At 39.8% G+C, this 16,681-nt stretch overlaps 1 protein-coding gene across 1 annotated transcript; it reads right to left on the minus strand.

Annotated features, from left to right (window-relative positions):
- Positions 1 to 1,240: 1,240 nt before the first annotated feature.
- Positions 1,241 to 11,026, minus strand: LOC109931220 (apoptosis-associated speck-like protein containing a CARD). The gene is made up of 5 exons (XM_020530548.2): positions 10,969 to 11,026; positions 9,969 to 10,020; positions 8,767 to 8,925; positions 6,078 to 6,125; positions 1,241 to 2,033 (listed from the first exon to the last, which is right to left on the minus strand). Exons 2-5 carry the CDS (start codon positions 9,976 to 9,978, stop codon positions 1,780 to 1,782), a joined length of 471 nt encoding a protein of 156 aa, XP_020386137.1. The 5' UTR covers positions 9,979 to 10,020; positions 10,969 to 11,026; the 3' UTR covers positions 1,241 to 1,779.
- Between the last annotated feature and the right edge of the window lie 5,655 nt (positions 11,027 to 16,681).

Genomic DNA, 16,681 nt, shown 5'->3' on the forward strand with positions numbered 1-16,681 from the left:
CACATGGGATCCAGGGAGAGCTAGCTAATTGGATTCAAAACTGACACAATGGTAGGAAGCAGAGGGTGATGTTTGAAGGTTGTTTCTGGGACTGGAGGCCTGTGACTAGTGGTGTGACACAGGGATCAGTGCTGGGTCCACTGTTTTTTGTCATTTATTTAAATGATTTAGAGATGAACATAAGAGGTATAGTTAGTACGTTTGCAGATGACACCAAAATTGGAGGTGTAATTGACAGCAAAGAGGGTTACCTAAGAGTACGATGGGACCTTTATCAGATGGGCCAATGGGCCGAGGAGTGGCAAATGGAATTTAATTTAGGTAAATATGAGGTGCTGCATTTTAGAAAAACAAATCAGGGCAGGACTTATACACTTAATGGTAAGGTCCTGGGGAGTATTGCTGAACAAAGAGACCTTGGAGCGCAAGTTCACAGTTGCTTGAAAGTGAAATGCTCGGTAGACAGGATAGTGAAGAAGGCATTTGATGTGCTCGCCTTTATTGTTCAGTGCATTAAGTATTGGAGTTGGGAGGTCATGGTGCAGCTGTACAGGACATTGTTTAGGCCACTTTTGGAATACTGCATTGAATTCTGGTCTCCCTGGAATAGGAAAGATGTTGTGAAATTTGAAAGGGTTCCAAAAGATTTGCAAGGATGTTGCCAGGGTTTGAGCAATAGAGATAGGCTGAATAGACTGGGGCTATTTTCCCTTGGGGATCAGAGGCGGAAGAGTGACCTTATAGAGGTTTATAAAATCATGAGGGGCAGGAATAGGGTGAATAGCCAAGGTCTTTTCTTCTGGGTGGGGGAGTCCAAAACTAGAGGGCATAGGTTTAAAAGGGACCAAAGGGAAAACTTTTTCACGCAGAGGGTGGTGCATGTATGGAATGAACTGCCAGAGGAAGTGGTGGAGGCTGGTACAATTACAACTTTTAATTGGATCTGGATGGGTACATGAATAGAAAGGGTTTAGAGAGATATGGGCCAAATGCTGGCAAACAGGACTAGATTTATTTAGGATATCTGGTTGGCATAGACCAGTTGGACCGAAGGATCTGTTTCCATGCTGTACAGCTCTATGACTGTGACTTTTATAAGAAGGATAAAAAGAAACCATCTCCAATGGTAGGATAGGGCAAGGGGTATAATCTTAAAATTAGAGCCAGAGCATTAACAATGAAATCAAGAAACACTATTTTACACAAAGGATAATGGAAATTTGGAACTTGTTACCACAAACGTACAGACATCGGGTTAATTCAAACCTTCAAGTCTGTGCTTAATAGATTTTTGTTAGGCCAGGGTGTGAAACAAAGGTGGGTAAGAGGAGATGAATTGGAGATAGACAATGACATAACTGAATAACAGTTTTGGACAATTTCCTTCCCTATAGTTATCCACCTAAATCACACATCATCTGTGTTTGGAACTGTATTGCCATTCCTTCATTGTCACTCAAAACCTGGAACTCCTTCTTTAACATCAGTGAATGAATTAAAATTAAACTCCTACTGTTAATGTCGATAGAGATCTCCAAGTTCCTGAGCTTCTACAATTTTCTTCTCAATGCCTTGCTGTCCTGCATAATCACAGGAATTATCTGGTCCCTAATATCTAATCATTATCTCATTGCGATTTTTGCATAAATTTTCTGCAGCATTTCCGATATTAAAATGACTAGAATTCAAATATACTTCATTGAATGTAACATCAATGGAATATCTTGAAATTGTGAAAGATTGACAGCATTAGCAGTATTAGGTGGGAGAGTGTTGGCTTCATTGAATGAGCTCTTCCATAACACAATATTGCAACTCACACAATTTTGTAAAGAGATGCTTACAAGCATTATCAGACACTGTCATGTATTGTAGAAGTTTCCTCATCTTCTCTTGAGATGTTTTGCAGCTCATGATTTCAGAATACATTTCATTCGTGAGGCCAAATCCCATCATTTGATCTGCAAGCTCATCAACATTTTGTACCTTCTGAACAAGATTGGCCCAGTTTTGTTGCACAAAGGATTTCTTGTCTGTTGTTGCAAAATATAGAAAGAAAAGAATGAATGTAGGAATTAATGTGACACCTAAATGTAAGAAGTTAAATGACAGAATTTAAAGTGACCCAACTTAAAATCTGATTTGACAAAATGTGACTCCAATGTCATGAAATTGAATATTATAACACTTCCTTCTATCTGATTGGAAAAGCTAATCATATTCTTGTCAGCAAATTTTAAAAAATCTTTCAGCTATTCTGAAACAACTAGAAAATAAAATACCTTCTAGCTTAAATGTCTTTTAATTTGGCCTAATAAAAATTGCCTCTGAGAATCAAACAGTTTTCTATTGGATCTTAATGTGAGAAAGAAGTGATAAACACCCCAGGGACAAAGAGCTATACTTGTGAAAATGCAACATGTAAGGGTCAACATACAATTAAATGGAAAGCAAACCAGAATGCAAAGAAAAAGCACACTTTATGATTGGAAGAGGTACAAAGAATGAAACAGGATAATTAAACAATTTGAGCTATAAAAAGCTGACATAAAAAGAAACTTGACGGGATATCAAAATCCACACAAGAAACCTTTGCAATTACAAAATTCAAAATGAAGATAAATAATGTGGGCCCTATAAAATTTAACAATGGTAATATTATATTGGAGCTGTTTGTGCCAGTATTTACAGTAGAGCAAGAGGACAACATGACAGAAATCCCAAGGAAACTAATATTAATTCAGGGACAGGTGCCAAGATTAATGTAAGCAATTTATCAGTAATGATATTAATCACATTAATTGTGTCAAATCCCCAGGACAAAATTGTTTCAAATCAGGGTTGTAAATTCTATATGTATTGGCTAGCATGTTTCTTACATTATAACAATGAGTAAGCTTCAAAAATCTCATTGGATGTAAAACTGTCTGGAATATCCTGTGGTCATGAAAGGCGGTATCTAAATTCAAGTCCTTTTTAAAGTAGAGATAGTAGGAACTGCAGATGCTGGAGAATCCGAGACAACAAGGTGCAGGGCTGGATGAACACAGGGTCTAGGCCCGAAACGTCAGCCTCTCCTCTCCTTTCCTTTTTAAAGTAAGCAGGTGAGAACATTCTAGATGTCCTAAATGTGATATTCCAAAGTTATCTAAAATTAGGAACTGTTCTTTTAGAATGGAAGAGTGCACTTCATTCTAGTATTTGTGAAAGGCAAGAGAATTATAGACCAATTAATCTAACATAGCCTAAAATTTAGAGTCTGGTCTTTCAAAAGAAAAGGGAACAGTTATACATGAACAAAAACAGATGTTGCTGGGAAAGCTCAGCAGGTTTGATAATATTTGTGAAGAGAAATTAGAACTGAGGAAGGGTCACTGGACCCAAAACGTTAACTCCAATTTCTCTTCACAGATGCTGCCAGACCTGCTGTGCTTTTCCAGCAACTTCTGCTCTTGTTTCTGATTTACAGCATCCACAGTTCTTTTGGTTTTAAACAGTTGTACATGTATATGTTTGGAACACTCTTCCACAAACAGCAGTTGTTGGGTCAATCGTTAACTTTACATCTGAGATTAATAGATTGTTTTCCAAAGATATTAAGGATATGGAAAGCAGGTATATGGGCTTAGGTCACATATCAGTCACAGTCTCATTAAAGACAACACAGGCTTGTTGGCTAAATGCCTAACTTTGTTCCTATGTTGCTATGTGTCAGGCAAAGGACTGAATTTCATTTGTGTCTGAGACTGGCCATTGCAGTACTTTTACATAAGAAATAGAAGTAGGATTAGGCCATGTACTCCCTTTGCCTGTACCAACGTTCAAAACTTTCACACCTGATCATGTAACTAAATTTCACTTTATCATCAAATTCCCAAATCTCTTCTTTCTTTCGTGTCCAAAAACCTACAGCTGAATATTCCTAGCCTCATGGAAATGGGTCTGGAGGTGTACACCAGGAAAATAGCAAAGACAAATCCATAAGGGAAAGATCCTGCCTGATCGATGCCCTTGAGCACTTCGAGGAAATGCCAGCAAAATGGACAGTGGAAAGTTTCATGCCACAATGTCACAGAGTCATACAGCATAGAAACAGGCTGTTCGGCCCACCATGTCTATGTGGACCAAAAACACCAAACTATGCTAATCCCATAGCCTACTATGCCCTGGCATTTTAAGCACTCATCCAGCTGCTTCTTAAATGTTGTGAAAATACTTGCCTCCATTACCCTCTCAGCCAACACATTCCATATTTCTACTACCCTCTGGATGAAAAGATGTTTCCTCAGGTTCCTCCTAAACCATTTATTCGTCACCTTAAACTTATGCCCTCTGATCATAAATACATCTTCAGGGGAAAATATTCTCATGATTTACCGTTTATATGCCTCCCAGAATTCTGTGTATTTCAATCAAATCCCCCCTGAGTCTCGGACAACAAGGTGCAGGGCTGGATGAACACAGCAGGCCAAGCAGCATCATAGGAGCAGAAAGGCTGACGTTTCGGGCCTAGACCCTTCATCAGAAAAAAAAAGTCTCGTCTGCTTCAGGGAAAACAAACCCAGCCTGTCCAGTCTCTCCACATAACTGAGAATTTCCATTCAGGCAATATTATGGTGAATTTCCTCTGTCCCTTCTCTGATGGTGTGGTGACCTCACAACTACATACTGTATTTCATCAGTGGCCTAAACAATGCTGTGTAAAGTTGCAACAGGACTTCTGAACCTATATTCTACACTCTGGCTACTGAAGGAATACATACCACACGCCTTCTTCACAACAATGTCTACCTGTGCTAACACCTTCAAGGATCTTTGAACTTTGTTCCTCAGTACTCCCTGGTGACCTACCATTCATTGTGTATGTCCTTCCCTTATTCGACCTCCCAAAATGCATATCCTCACACTTATCAGGATTAAATTCTATTTGCCATTGCTGGTATCTTATTTTTATTCATTCAGAGGATGTGGGCATCACTGGTTAGGTCAACTTTCATTGCCCATCCCTAATTGCCAAGAGGGCAATTGAGAGTCAACTATATTGCTGTCGGTCTGGAGTCGCATGTGGGCCTGGTAAGGATGGCAGTTTTCTTCCCTAAAGGGCATTAGTAACCAGATGGTGTTTTCACAAACAATCAACAGCAGTTTCATGGTCATCATTAGTCTTTAATTCCAGATTATTATTGAATTCAAATTCCACCATCTGCTGTGCTGGGATTTGAATCCAGGTCCCCAGAACATTACCTAGGTCTCTTAATGAATAGTCTAATGATAGTACCACTAGGCCAGCTGAATTCCCAAAAGTTATGTCGTTAGTTAAACTGAAAGATCTGTGGAAGACTTTGAAGAGAAAACTGTGGGAATATCCAAATTATGTGTGGTGCTAAAAATAGAACAACAAAAGCATAGACATGACAAGTTAACTCTCTCTCCATAATTGTTGCCAGCTTTAGAGTATTTTCAACAGTTTTGTTTCATTGGATTTTCAAAATAATGGAGAGCTTACAATGTTGGAGGAGGGGGGAGTACTTAATAAGATGCTCCTAGTGTTGATAACAGTTTTATGTTTCTATTTTATGTAAATGACCTAGATTCAGCAATGGAATTAGAAGGCCTATAGAAATTACAGAATGTGTAATGCATAAACAGGGAGAACAATAACAAATAAAGTTTGCGGCAGAAGAGTATTATGATATTTTGAAGTCAAAATGGATGACAGATATTCTGTGAATAATGCTGAAATTGTGAAGAATGGATTTAAATTAGATCTTGAGAGTTGGTAGACTCAAAGCATAACATCTAACTAATGCTGCATGCAAACAAGGTTGACTGAATTGTAGAATGCAAATTTGAAGAAGTTGTGATCATTCTGCACAGTGTTCTGATTGGACCATACCTTGAATACAATTGATACAGTTAAGGCTGCCAAGACTGAGGGAGACGCTTAAACAGAGTATTGTAAAGGGAACCTTAAGAATCCTATGAATGGACAAATTTAGATGGGCAGAATGGCCTTCCTTATTTACAATGATCTTGTGATCTTACAAATATAAATGTATGTTGGAAAAATGAAATACCTGTCACTTTGCCTTCCAGCTCTTTAGTGTTAATTTTCTTCATTGGAGCTGCATGGAAAAGATTAAAGATTTGTTATTCCTCAGTGATCTTCCTTAATGTAAAACATACATGTCATATTTTCAACAATCAACTCACACACAGACAGTGGGCATCATCCTTCCATTACAAGCCATTTTAGGCCTTTATTTTATAATGCATTACTTTAATAATAAAACTGTTTTATGTTGGGGTCCCATGGTCAATGGTAGTGTCCCTACCTCTGAGCCAGAAGGTCTGGAATTAAGTCCCACTTTCCCTGGTGCTGTGTCATAATAGTTCTGAATAGGCTGATTAAAAATAATGTTGGGCTCTTGAGGTGCCATGGCAGTGTGCCAAATCTGAGCCTAGGTTCAAGTCCCACCTGCTCCAGAGGAGTGTCATAACATCTCTGACCACGTTACTTAAAAATAGCTAAAACTATTTTAGGCCTTGATTGTCATGTGACGGACATGTTTGGGAGAAGCAGATTAGGTATATCAATTCTGAGCTAGAAATAGGAGTGGAAGGGTGAGGTCAAAACTCTAGAAACTCTGCCCTGAAGTACAGCAGGACTTCCACCCGCCTGTCTTTTTTGCTTAGACCCCTGTTCCAGTCTCAGGAATGGGATTATTTAAATAGAGGGAAGACGTCTATTTCATTAATATCGTGCTTCGGAAATGGTATCAATGATCGAAGATGTTATTATATTGGTTGCAAAACTGGGTTGCCTGACAATATTTTGATAAAGCAGATCACAGTCAGTGTAGCATCTTGATGATTTCAGGCTACTACTAGCACACTGTACCTTCAGAACAGGAAGCGATTCAGACCATCAAGACCCTGCTGTGTCATTTAGTCAGGGGTTGCCAGAATCCATAGTACACTCACACATTTATGATGCCAGCTATGTCAATAGAGTTTTAGGGAAGAGCAGTGAGGGTGTGCACTGGAAATATGTAGAGCAGGGGGTAGATTGTGATGTTAGTGTGTAATGCTGATTTGATGTCAGTACTGCCATTTTGGAGCGCAAAGTTAACAGCTTCTCTTAACTTTAAAAGCAGAATACATGTTTAGCAGCAGAAAGGGAACTCCCTATCAACCCCAGGCATCCACCCACCGTTATTTTTTTTTTAAAGTCATCAGCTATATTTAGGTTAGTTACTGACTGGTTTCTGTTGTCTCTTGTGTAAGTCTAGGAGTATTTAGTGGTTTTCAGAGTTTTCCAATGTTACTAAAGTCTCCAGGGAAAGCTGTGGCACATAGTGATGCGTGTGTGGTTATATTGAGGATTTTGCATTTGTTTCTACTCAATGATACATTATCATTTCTTCCTTTTGATCTATGTGAGCATAGCAGAGGGGACACCGAGGAGGATCTGTTGCTGGAAGAGAGAGGAGGGAAAATGGAAGAGGGGTCTCAGCAGGAGGTCGTATCAGCCCAGTGTGTTCAGTGAACAATCTGAACCTAAAGTGAGGAACGGTCTGTCAGATGTTTCCACTTCACCCTGGTCATCTTCATTAAAATCTGACATCTTTGCAGCTACAACTCAGAGCTACGGAATCTAGAAGTAGGGTGAGGGCATAAAGAAGGTCACCAAAGCTATGCTTTGTATGAAATCTGAATCCTGCTGAAAATGAGACGTGCTGTCAAAGCTTTTCACGTCTCTTTCCCCAGCAATACAAGGTCTATGCTACTGGATACTACAAATCTGATTACATTTCATGTTGCTTCTTGAAAGGGAAAGAGATGCAGTCAGCTGATGAGTTCATTGCAGCAGTCCCTGTGGTTTGAGGTATCACTAACAGCACGTAGAATCCCTACACTGTGGAAGCAGGCCATTTGGCCCTCAAGGCCACACTGACCCTCCGAAGAGCACCCCAACCAGACCCAACCTTCCCAGCCACCCTATCCCCATTACCCTGCATTTCCCATGGCTAATCCACCACACTGGCACAGCCCTGAACAGTGAAAGGCAATTTAGCATGGCCAACTCATCTAACCTGCACATCTTTGGACTGTGGGAGGAAACCAGAGCACCCGGAGGAAACCCACTCAGACATGGCTTTTTTTCTGGTGAAGGGTCTAGGCCTGAAACGTCAGCCTTTCTGCTCCGATGATGCTCCTTGGCCTGCTGTGTTCATCCAGCTCTGCACCTTGTTTTCTCAGACATAGGGTGACTGTGCAAACTCCACACAATCACCCAAGTCTGCCCACATACAGCACAAGCTTTCCCAGAGTCCCTGATATCTTCACTGGTCATGTTGATGCACTCTGCTGAGGTTCTGCTGTTTCTAGGCTGCAACCAATTTTCTAACAGCTCCTCTATCTCTTTATTGGTTCAAGGAGGAGGGAGGGAGGGAGGGAAACCATTTTACGGTTCCAGGAAAGGCGCACAGTGAGTTTCATTTCAATTACTTTCAGGTAGAAAATATTTGAACTAGAAAATGGTTGGAGATAGATCATGTGAATAAACCAGAAGAGAATCATTTAGAAATTTGAGCTGGGATGGTCGATTAGTTGCTGAACCAGACAGATATAGACGACAATTTTTTTTCCAGTTGTACACTTTATTTTGCTTCCATTTAAGTGCTTGATCCACTAATTGAAAAAAGCTGAATAATTTAGTGTGGTGCATAGAACATTACATTTTAATATCAAAAAAACAGTTACCCAAAGGCATTTTATTCCTGGCTTTCTCGCCATGAGGTTTCGAGCTGGAATTTGTTGACATTTTGATGGTAGCACTGTTCAATCCTTGGATGTTGGGACTAAACACAGTAGAGCCTCCATCAACCGTAATATTAGACACTATCTTATGCCCTTTGGCACCTAAATAAGCAGTTTAGAGAAGATTAATTACAGAATTAGCCAACATTATAGATTTTTACCAGATTGCACATCCAAAATATGACTTGATGTCTTGTTACTACTCATTTCATTCAGAAGAATTAAAGCACAGTTTCTGACTTAAGTAATATTATACCACATTGGGCTAGAGAATGCAAACAATAGCGTTTTGTTTTGCTATTAAGAACTTTAAACCTTCCAACCAGTGGCCAACATATTCTATATAGTTTGTCCTGGATGGTGTCATTCATAAATGCCTGTATTTTGTGAAATAGTGTTGCTATCTTAAGCAGGGAATAATCCAATGTACTTGACCCTTAACATAAAAAAGAGTGCAGTTGCCATTATCATTGGTCCCTGCTCGCTAGTGATCAATTGCTTTCTTTCTCCCTGGCTACTGTCTGCAGTTGAACCAGATAGCACACAATTGTGCAATCCCATTTTAAGCTTGGGCTGATTTATCGATACCATAGCCTCCTCATTATCAAAGCAGATCACTAATAAGGTTAAGAGGTCTTTGTTTGGTCAAGCAACTGGATGACAACTTTGAAGAGGGATGACTTCTTGTAAAAGAAGGGGAAAACAGGCCAGTATTCCTAAATACATCAGCCCATAACTTCTTGTAACAAATGACAAATATTAGCCATCAAGAATCTGATCAGGGAAAATGTAAGATTCTGACTAATATCACCAGCAAGAAAAAAAATCAAAGTTTAATTCAGTTTAAGTACATAAATATCTTTCTGATAAATCTATTATTCCTATCTACTCAAACTCATGCTGTACGAGAAATTATACAAGGCTACATTTGAACATTGATCTTTAGACTAACACTGTGCATCTATATCAGAATTAAGAATACCAATCGTAATATACATGAGTACCTCTGTCTCTATCATAATATCAAATAAAAGAACATTCAAATATAAGTTTTCAAACATGTTTTGGTGATCAAATATTGACTGAAATGAACAGACTAATCTGGCTTTTGTTTCAAGAATGTCACAAAGTAAAGTAAGAAATACCTGGCTCCATCTTTGGTGTTCAAGTCTCTAAGCACTAGAGAATTATCTGCAGCTGAATTTAAAGAAGAGGTTATTTTGTTTCAATATATTGCTTTTACATTAAAGTAACAAAGTTCTGTAAACAAGGTCTATATCCTTTAATCCTTACTCTGTCATAAACCTTTAAACAAATCATGTAAGCATCATTAAACCATAAAATGTTTAAGGTGCCACTAATAGTTGAGCTAACCTTTGGCCTAATTTGTGCCACTGACCAGGAACATTTATGTCCTTGATTAGAAACTTGGTCCATTTAAATGTAGTAGCTAACCTCATCTGTGTGGCAGTGTGGACGCTATAACTAACCGACCTCGGGAAGGAATGAAATAAACATATGTAACCATTTTGGGTACAATTACTGTGCTGGGAAGAGGAAAAGTGCATATCGGATAGCAGTATCGTTGAATCTGCTTCAATACCCTGCCATTATTCACTCCCCCATTCAGGCAAATAACCTGGCAATATTTACTTTCTGGATTCATACACAAGAATCACTGAAAAAAAGTCAAGAATTGGAGGGCAACATTACAGCCTGGAAATTCACATTTTTAAAGAGATAATTTAACATTTTTGCTCCTGAAACATATCCAATTCCCCCGTGAAAAGGAGCTGCTATTGCGTGGGAATGGGGTAGGACCAGCTGTGAAGATCCTCAATTCCCCATAGCCTGACAACATTTGCACACTTACAGTAGAATAGGGCAGTTACAAAACATCAAATGTTTTAAAAAGACAGCATCAGATAATCAAAGGAGAGGTTAAGCAAACAGAAAAAAAGAGAGTAAAAAGACAATGTCATGTTAGTCACAGAGGGCAACAAAGCATGCTAATTTCAGCACTAATATTAATGTTAATGTTGATTATGATCAACTAATGGGCTTTTTAACATACAAACAATAGCTCAAATTTTCAGATCAGGGTCAGAATCCCCGCTCCTGTTAGACAAAAAGTTACCCACTTACCTGCCCAGGATTTTTCGCACTTGAGTTCCAACGCTAGATCCAGTCCAAAACAACGCAGAGGCAGCATTGAAGTGAACCTTTACAGAAGCCACACCTCCTTTTTACAGCAGGTAAATACAACTACAAGGTCCCAAAGCCTCTTTTACAAGCAACTGAAAGACATTGAGCGTTTATGATATGTGTGTGGGGATGAACTGGCAGGGTGAAAGGTGAATTGTGTGAAGGGTGGATGAGGGATTAGTGTAAGTTGCCAGCTGACTGGGTGAGGAGGTATGCTGATAGGTGGGTGTGTAGGTGGGTAGCAGTTGGTTGAGGGGGTAGGTGTCAGGGAAATAGGGTAAGTTGACAGTTGGGTGAGTGGATCTGATGTTGAGGTTGGATCAGGGGAGTCAGGTGTTGGGGAAGACAGACAGAAATCTAGAGGTGGGGCAGATGGTAGGGGCTGGTTGAGGATGGAGACATCAGGAGTCAGAAGGAGAGGTGCCAGGTCATGGAGTGGGACAGTTGTTAACGATGGGGGTCCGGGTGTCCTGTGGGGGTGCAGATCAATTATGGGTTTGGAGGGATTGGATGTAAGTGGGTGCATTGGGATGGGATTAGGTATAAAACCAAAGAAATAGGAACAGGAGTAGACCATTCAAGCCTGCTATGCCATTCAATAGAATCATGGCTGATCTAACATTTCTGATATCCACTTTACTGCCCTTTTCCCATAACCATTGATTCCCTACTCATCAAGAATCTGAGCCTTAAATATACACAAGGACTCTACTTCCTCAGCTCTCTGTGGCAAGATCTTACAGTGACAAACAACCCCCCAAGAGAAAAAATATTCCTTCTCATCTCTGTTTTAAATAGGCACTTCTTTTATTTGAGGCTATACCCTCTGGTCCTAGACTCATCCTTGAGTGGAAACATGTTTTCAGCATTTACCCTGTCAAGCCCCTTGAGAATCCCATATATTTCAATGAGATCACCTCACATTTTTCTAAACTGCAGTGTGTAGAGTCCCAACCTGTTTACCCTTTGCTCATAAGACAATCCTTCCATACCCAGGGATCATTCTAGACAGCCTTCTCTCAATTGCCTCCAATGAAATGATATGTTCCTTACATAAGGGGAACCAAAACGGTTGGGTGTCCAAGCATTACACCTTTTATGAATTAAACAAAAACTTGGGGGACAGTTATTCCCTGGTGCATTCTCCTATGCAATGCCCCAACCAATCATAACCAACTTGCCAAACACTCAGCACTCTTTTCTCGAGTAATATAAATTTTAGAGGGATAAATGCTGGCAAATGGGACTAGATTAATTTAAGATACCTGGTCAGCATGGGCGAGTTGGGCTGAAGGGTCTGTTTCTGGGCTGTACAGCTCAATGACTCTGTGCCTGTAAATTGTTGCTCCCTTTGAAATTTGACATTTTTTGCGTTATGCTGATGAGACAAGATAAAAACTTTCAACTGCAGATCTCTTTTTTCCCAGCCAGACACTCCTGTTTATTTCTAAAAGTTATGATATTACATAAAAGTAAAGGGGTGCATCCCACATTAGATAGTATGTTGGCCTTCATAGCAAAAGGATTTGAGTACAGGAACAAGGATGTTTTGCTACAATTATACAGGGCATTGGTGAGGCCACACCTGGAATATTGTATGCAGTTTTGGCCTCCTTATCTGAGGAAGGATGTTTTTTGCTGCAGAAGGAGTGCAGCGAATGTTTACCAATTTGGTTCCTGGAATGGCAGGACTGACACATGAGGAGAGATTGAGTCAGTTAGGATTCTATTCACTGGAGTTTAGAAGAATAGGTTTGGTGGGGGTTTGGGGAATGTCATAGAAACCTATACAATTCTAACGGGACTGGACATATTAGATGTGGGAAAGATGTTCCAGATGTTGGAGCAGCCTGGAACTTGGGTTCATTGTTTAAGGACTAAAGGATAAACCTTTTAGGGCTGTGAAGAGGAGAAATGACTTCACCCAGAGAATGGTGAGTCTGTGGAATTCATAGAAAATCATTTGAGGCTAAAACATTACATGTTTTCAAGAAGGAGGTACACGTAGTTCTTATGGTTAAAGGGATCAAGGGATATGGGTGATGACGAGATCATAATCACAATGTCGAGGCTATAGTTCCCTCTGTCTCTCTATCTCACTCTCTCTAATGTACACACACTTTCTCTCTCTCAGTATGAATACTTTTGAGGACTTTTTCCTCAATTGCTTCTCACCAGTCTAACAGAAAATCAAAGATGGGTTTTAGACTCCTCCAGCCTTTGAAATAACTTTCGAGTTTTTCAGTGTTTCCTCGGGTCAGCTTCCATGCTCTGCTACCGAATATCTGGTTGGGACGATGCACTTATCTAGTGTTTCTTCAAGTGAGCTGCAGGTTTTTTCAGTGATAACAATTAGGAAAAAAAAAATCACAAGTCTCACAGGTAGAGCCTTGCAATGCAGTCAGCCCTTGGAGTATCAACATAGTTCAGTGCATGCAACCGAACGGTTCCTCTGGTCTTTGTGTGGGTGACTACAGCCCTGAAGGAGACATTCAGAGAAGGATACTGAATTAACCTTGGTGGATTCAATTGTATGAATGTTTGGGACACAACTAAGAAGTCTATCTTGAAGCACAGAGACACACCAGATATATCTACTTGCTGATCCATCTTCGGTGTTGAAGATGTCACACAGCTTGGCATCTTTGATGACTTTTATCTGGAGGACATACAAGGAGTTCAGTCTGGTGTTTGTTCTGCCCAATTGTTCAGCCACATTGATCATGCTGTTTGAGTAAATTTAGAGTTTTAGACTGTAGCTGTAGGGGTTAAATGGATATTTCCACAGTAAAAGTGAAAGCAGACTACTGGAACTTGTACTGAACGAACTTTATGAATTCGAGGTGCTAGTGCCAGCAGCAGTACTGTAAGCACCTGTGTAAATAGGAGATAATGTTAATAAAAGTATTCTGAGAAGTGGGAGGATGGGACAGGACGGTAACATTGATAAAGGAGAGAAAGGCAGTCATATCTAGGTCAAAGATTGATTACTTTCTGACTGGATGAAGGACACATTAACATTAACCCCCATGACCTTGAATAGTCACTTCTGTTCTTTTGTTTGAATCAAGGAAGATTAGAATCTGGATAATAAGATGCTTAAGGTATAAAGTTACTCAACTTTTCTGTAAGCTTCAGAGTTTTGCTTCAGTTTTTAACTGAAGTGAATCGCTCCATATGTCGCTAATAAAACTATTGTAAAACCTGTACTCAGTCTCCAGTAACTGAATGTGGATGAAGATAATACCTGGTGCTGTGAGCTGGGTGCTGATCTCGAACCATCAGAGCAGTGCTGCAAAATGGGTGAGTATTTTTTATTTCCCACCCATAATTAGTGTAATAAGATGACCCAAGGAGATCGAAAATCAAAGAATCTGGAGGAATACGGAGTACAGAAAGCATCGAAAAGAAAGAGATTGATGACAAGGATTCTGTGTTGGTACAATTCGCACAGAAGTATGCAACTGCACTGGTGGTATCTGCATAAGGGCTGAGGTTAAAGGACTGTCCTGTTTGTATCTATACTGAGTACAGAAAGAAAATTAAGTGCAGTCAGAAGAGAAGGAGTTGAGGGGCAGGATACGTTTGAGTGGGGTTCGGAGAACTCCATCATCAAACTGAGAGTGGAATGGCAGTTGAAAATAATTCAGAGAATGCTGAAGGATGGGTAGAACCTACAGGGCACCCTCAGAAAACAAAAATATTGGTTAATGAGCGAGAAAAAGGATAAAGAACAAAAGATAGTAATAATCATCACCAGTTTATATTAGCAGTTATGCAAACGAGTTATGAGAAGAAATCACAAGTTAATGACTACAGCAAGCTTGGATAAGGTAAAAACAGCTGAGAAATGGGAAGAAGGCAGAGCTACACCCCCCATAAAATGAATTGTGACAGTGCAAAATGGAAGTAATTCACACTATAGTTGAAATTATGGAGTTGTTGGCAAAAATCAAAGATTCAGAATTGGCTTGACAGAAGGTTGAACATAGTAGCTGCTCTTTCTATAGAACTGGGTGCACATATTGCTTAATTAGTGCCATGTGTTTTTGTGAGTGCATTGGTTACGAGGAGGTGACTATCTACTACCTCTTTTAATTCTATGATGTTGAAGTTACGGTGTTGCAGCAGGATCCCCAGCCTTGAGAAACTGCAATTGTTTCCTCCTTACGAGATCATTGCAATCCCCAGCATTAATGATTGTTGATGTGCTTTAAGCCATGTTCCTGCAAGAATAGAGTTTGGCCTTGACCTCGGTGAGGTAGCACCGCAGTTTGTTTTTACAGTTGTAACTTTGTATTCCATTTTTAAAACATATGTACTCCAAAGTCCCATTGAAACAGTCAGTTGGAGAGCAGAGATACCTCTGTGGATGTGGCCCCAGGCTACTTTGGAGGTGGAGTTAAAGCTTCCTTTGGTACTTGAGTTAGGTCACAGAAAGGGTGGGAGAGAACTTTCACAAAGCATTGTTTGGATGGAGGTCTTGAATCCTTTAGGAAGGAGGTTAGTTTCCTGTGGAGAAGTTTGTGAATAAATGGCACATTCAACATTTTGAAACTGTCCAACCCATCAAGAGGTATCACAAAGTGTCAAAAGCTGTCAAAAAAGCTTCCAATTTGTCAACATCTATAAACATTTTTTTTGTATATGAGTGAGAGTGATTTTCTTTACAATAAAATGCACTCTGCAATAGATAAATTTTAGTAGAATTTTATTTTCTCCTGCATTCATGGGTAATTGTGAATGCTAGGAAGTCGGCAAGGCAGGTGAAGAGGGAAAGGGTGGAACATAGAAGCAGAAATTAAGTTAATATAAGAGGTTTTAAGGCCAAGGGTAGGTTGGGTGACATCAGGTGCCATGCGTTGGCATTGGTTGAACATGGGGTGTGTGTGAATGTGAAGGGGGATGAGGGAGGAATAAGGGATAAAGACCAAAGAAATATTGTATTTTAAAGTTTAGCCACAGTGCTGCAGTTCCAAGACAGGTTTGCCATACAGCCAGTTTTGGCAACTAACTCTTCCCAGACCACCCAGCCTAATGCCCAATCCAGCCAGTGCCACTGAACCAAAAATGGGAAATACGGGTGGCCATTTTTAAAGGTTGGGTGTGTAAAGTCTAGGTTTCTCTTGCCTCTGCGTATCTGATCCAGGAGTAAAAATGGATCTGGTTAACAGGGAAATTTGGGAGACTCTATTCAGGCCACAGTTAAAGAAATCCTTCAAACAGGAATACACTAAACTATTTAAAGGTTAGGGAGGTATTAAACTGAAGAAAGATGCTAAACCCTTCAATCTTTATGCACCCATATAATCACATTAGGAAGAGATGGCATGAGAAATAACATCATCAAAATACAAAATTTCAGAGAGGGGCCAAATAGAATATTGAATTCAATATCATGAAAAAAATATACAGAATAGCTCCCAAATCTGAATCTGAAAAAGCCTGAAAGTGATCATACAAATAGATCACAAACCTTTAGTTTCTCGACTAGATAAGATATTAGGAAGGATGCCTCCAAAAACATAGACATTTCGACACAGTCTCATGAGGTTTGTCAATGAAACAGCACACATGCAGCAAAAACTGCAGATGACATCAGACGGACTCTCTAGAGTCAACAAAAGTGCAGAGCTGGATGAACACAGCAGGC

The sequence above is a fragment of the Rhincodon typus genome, chromosome 7 (assembly GCF_021869965.1).
Source record: "Rhincodon typus isolate 14 chromosome 7, sRhiTyp1.1, whole genome shotgun sequence".
NCBI lineage: Eukaryota > Metazoa > Chordata > Chondrichthyes > Orectolobiformes > Rhincodontidae > Rhincodon > Rhincodon typus.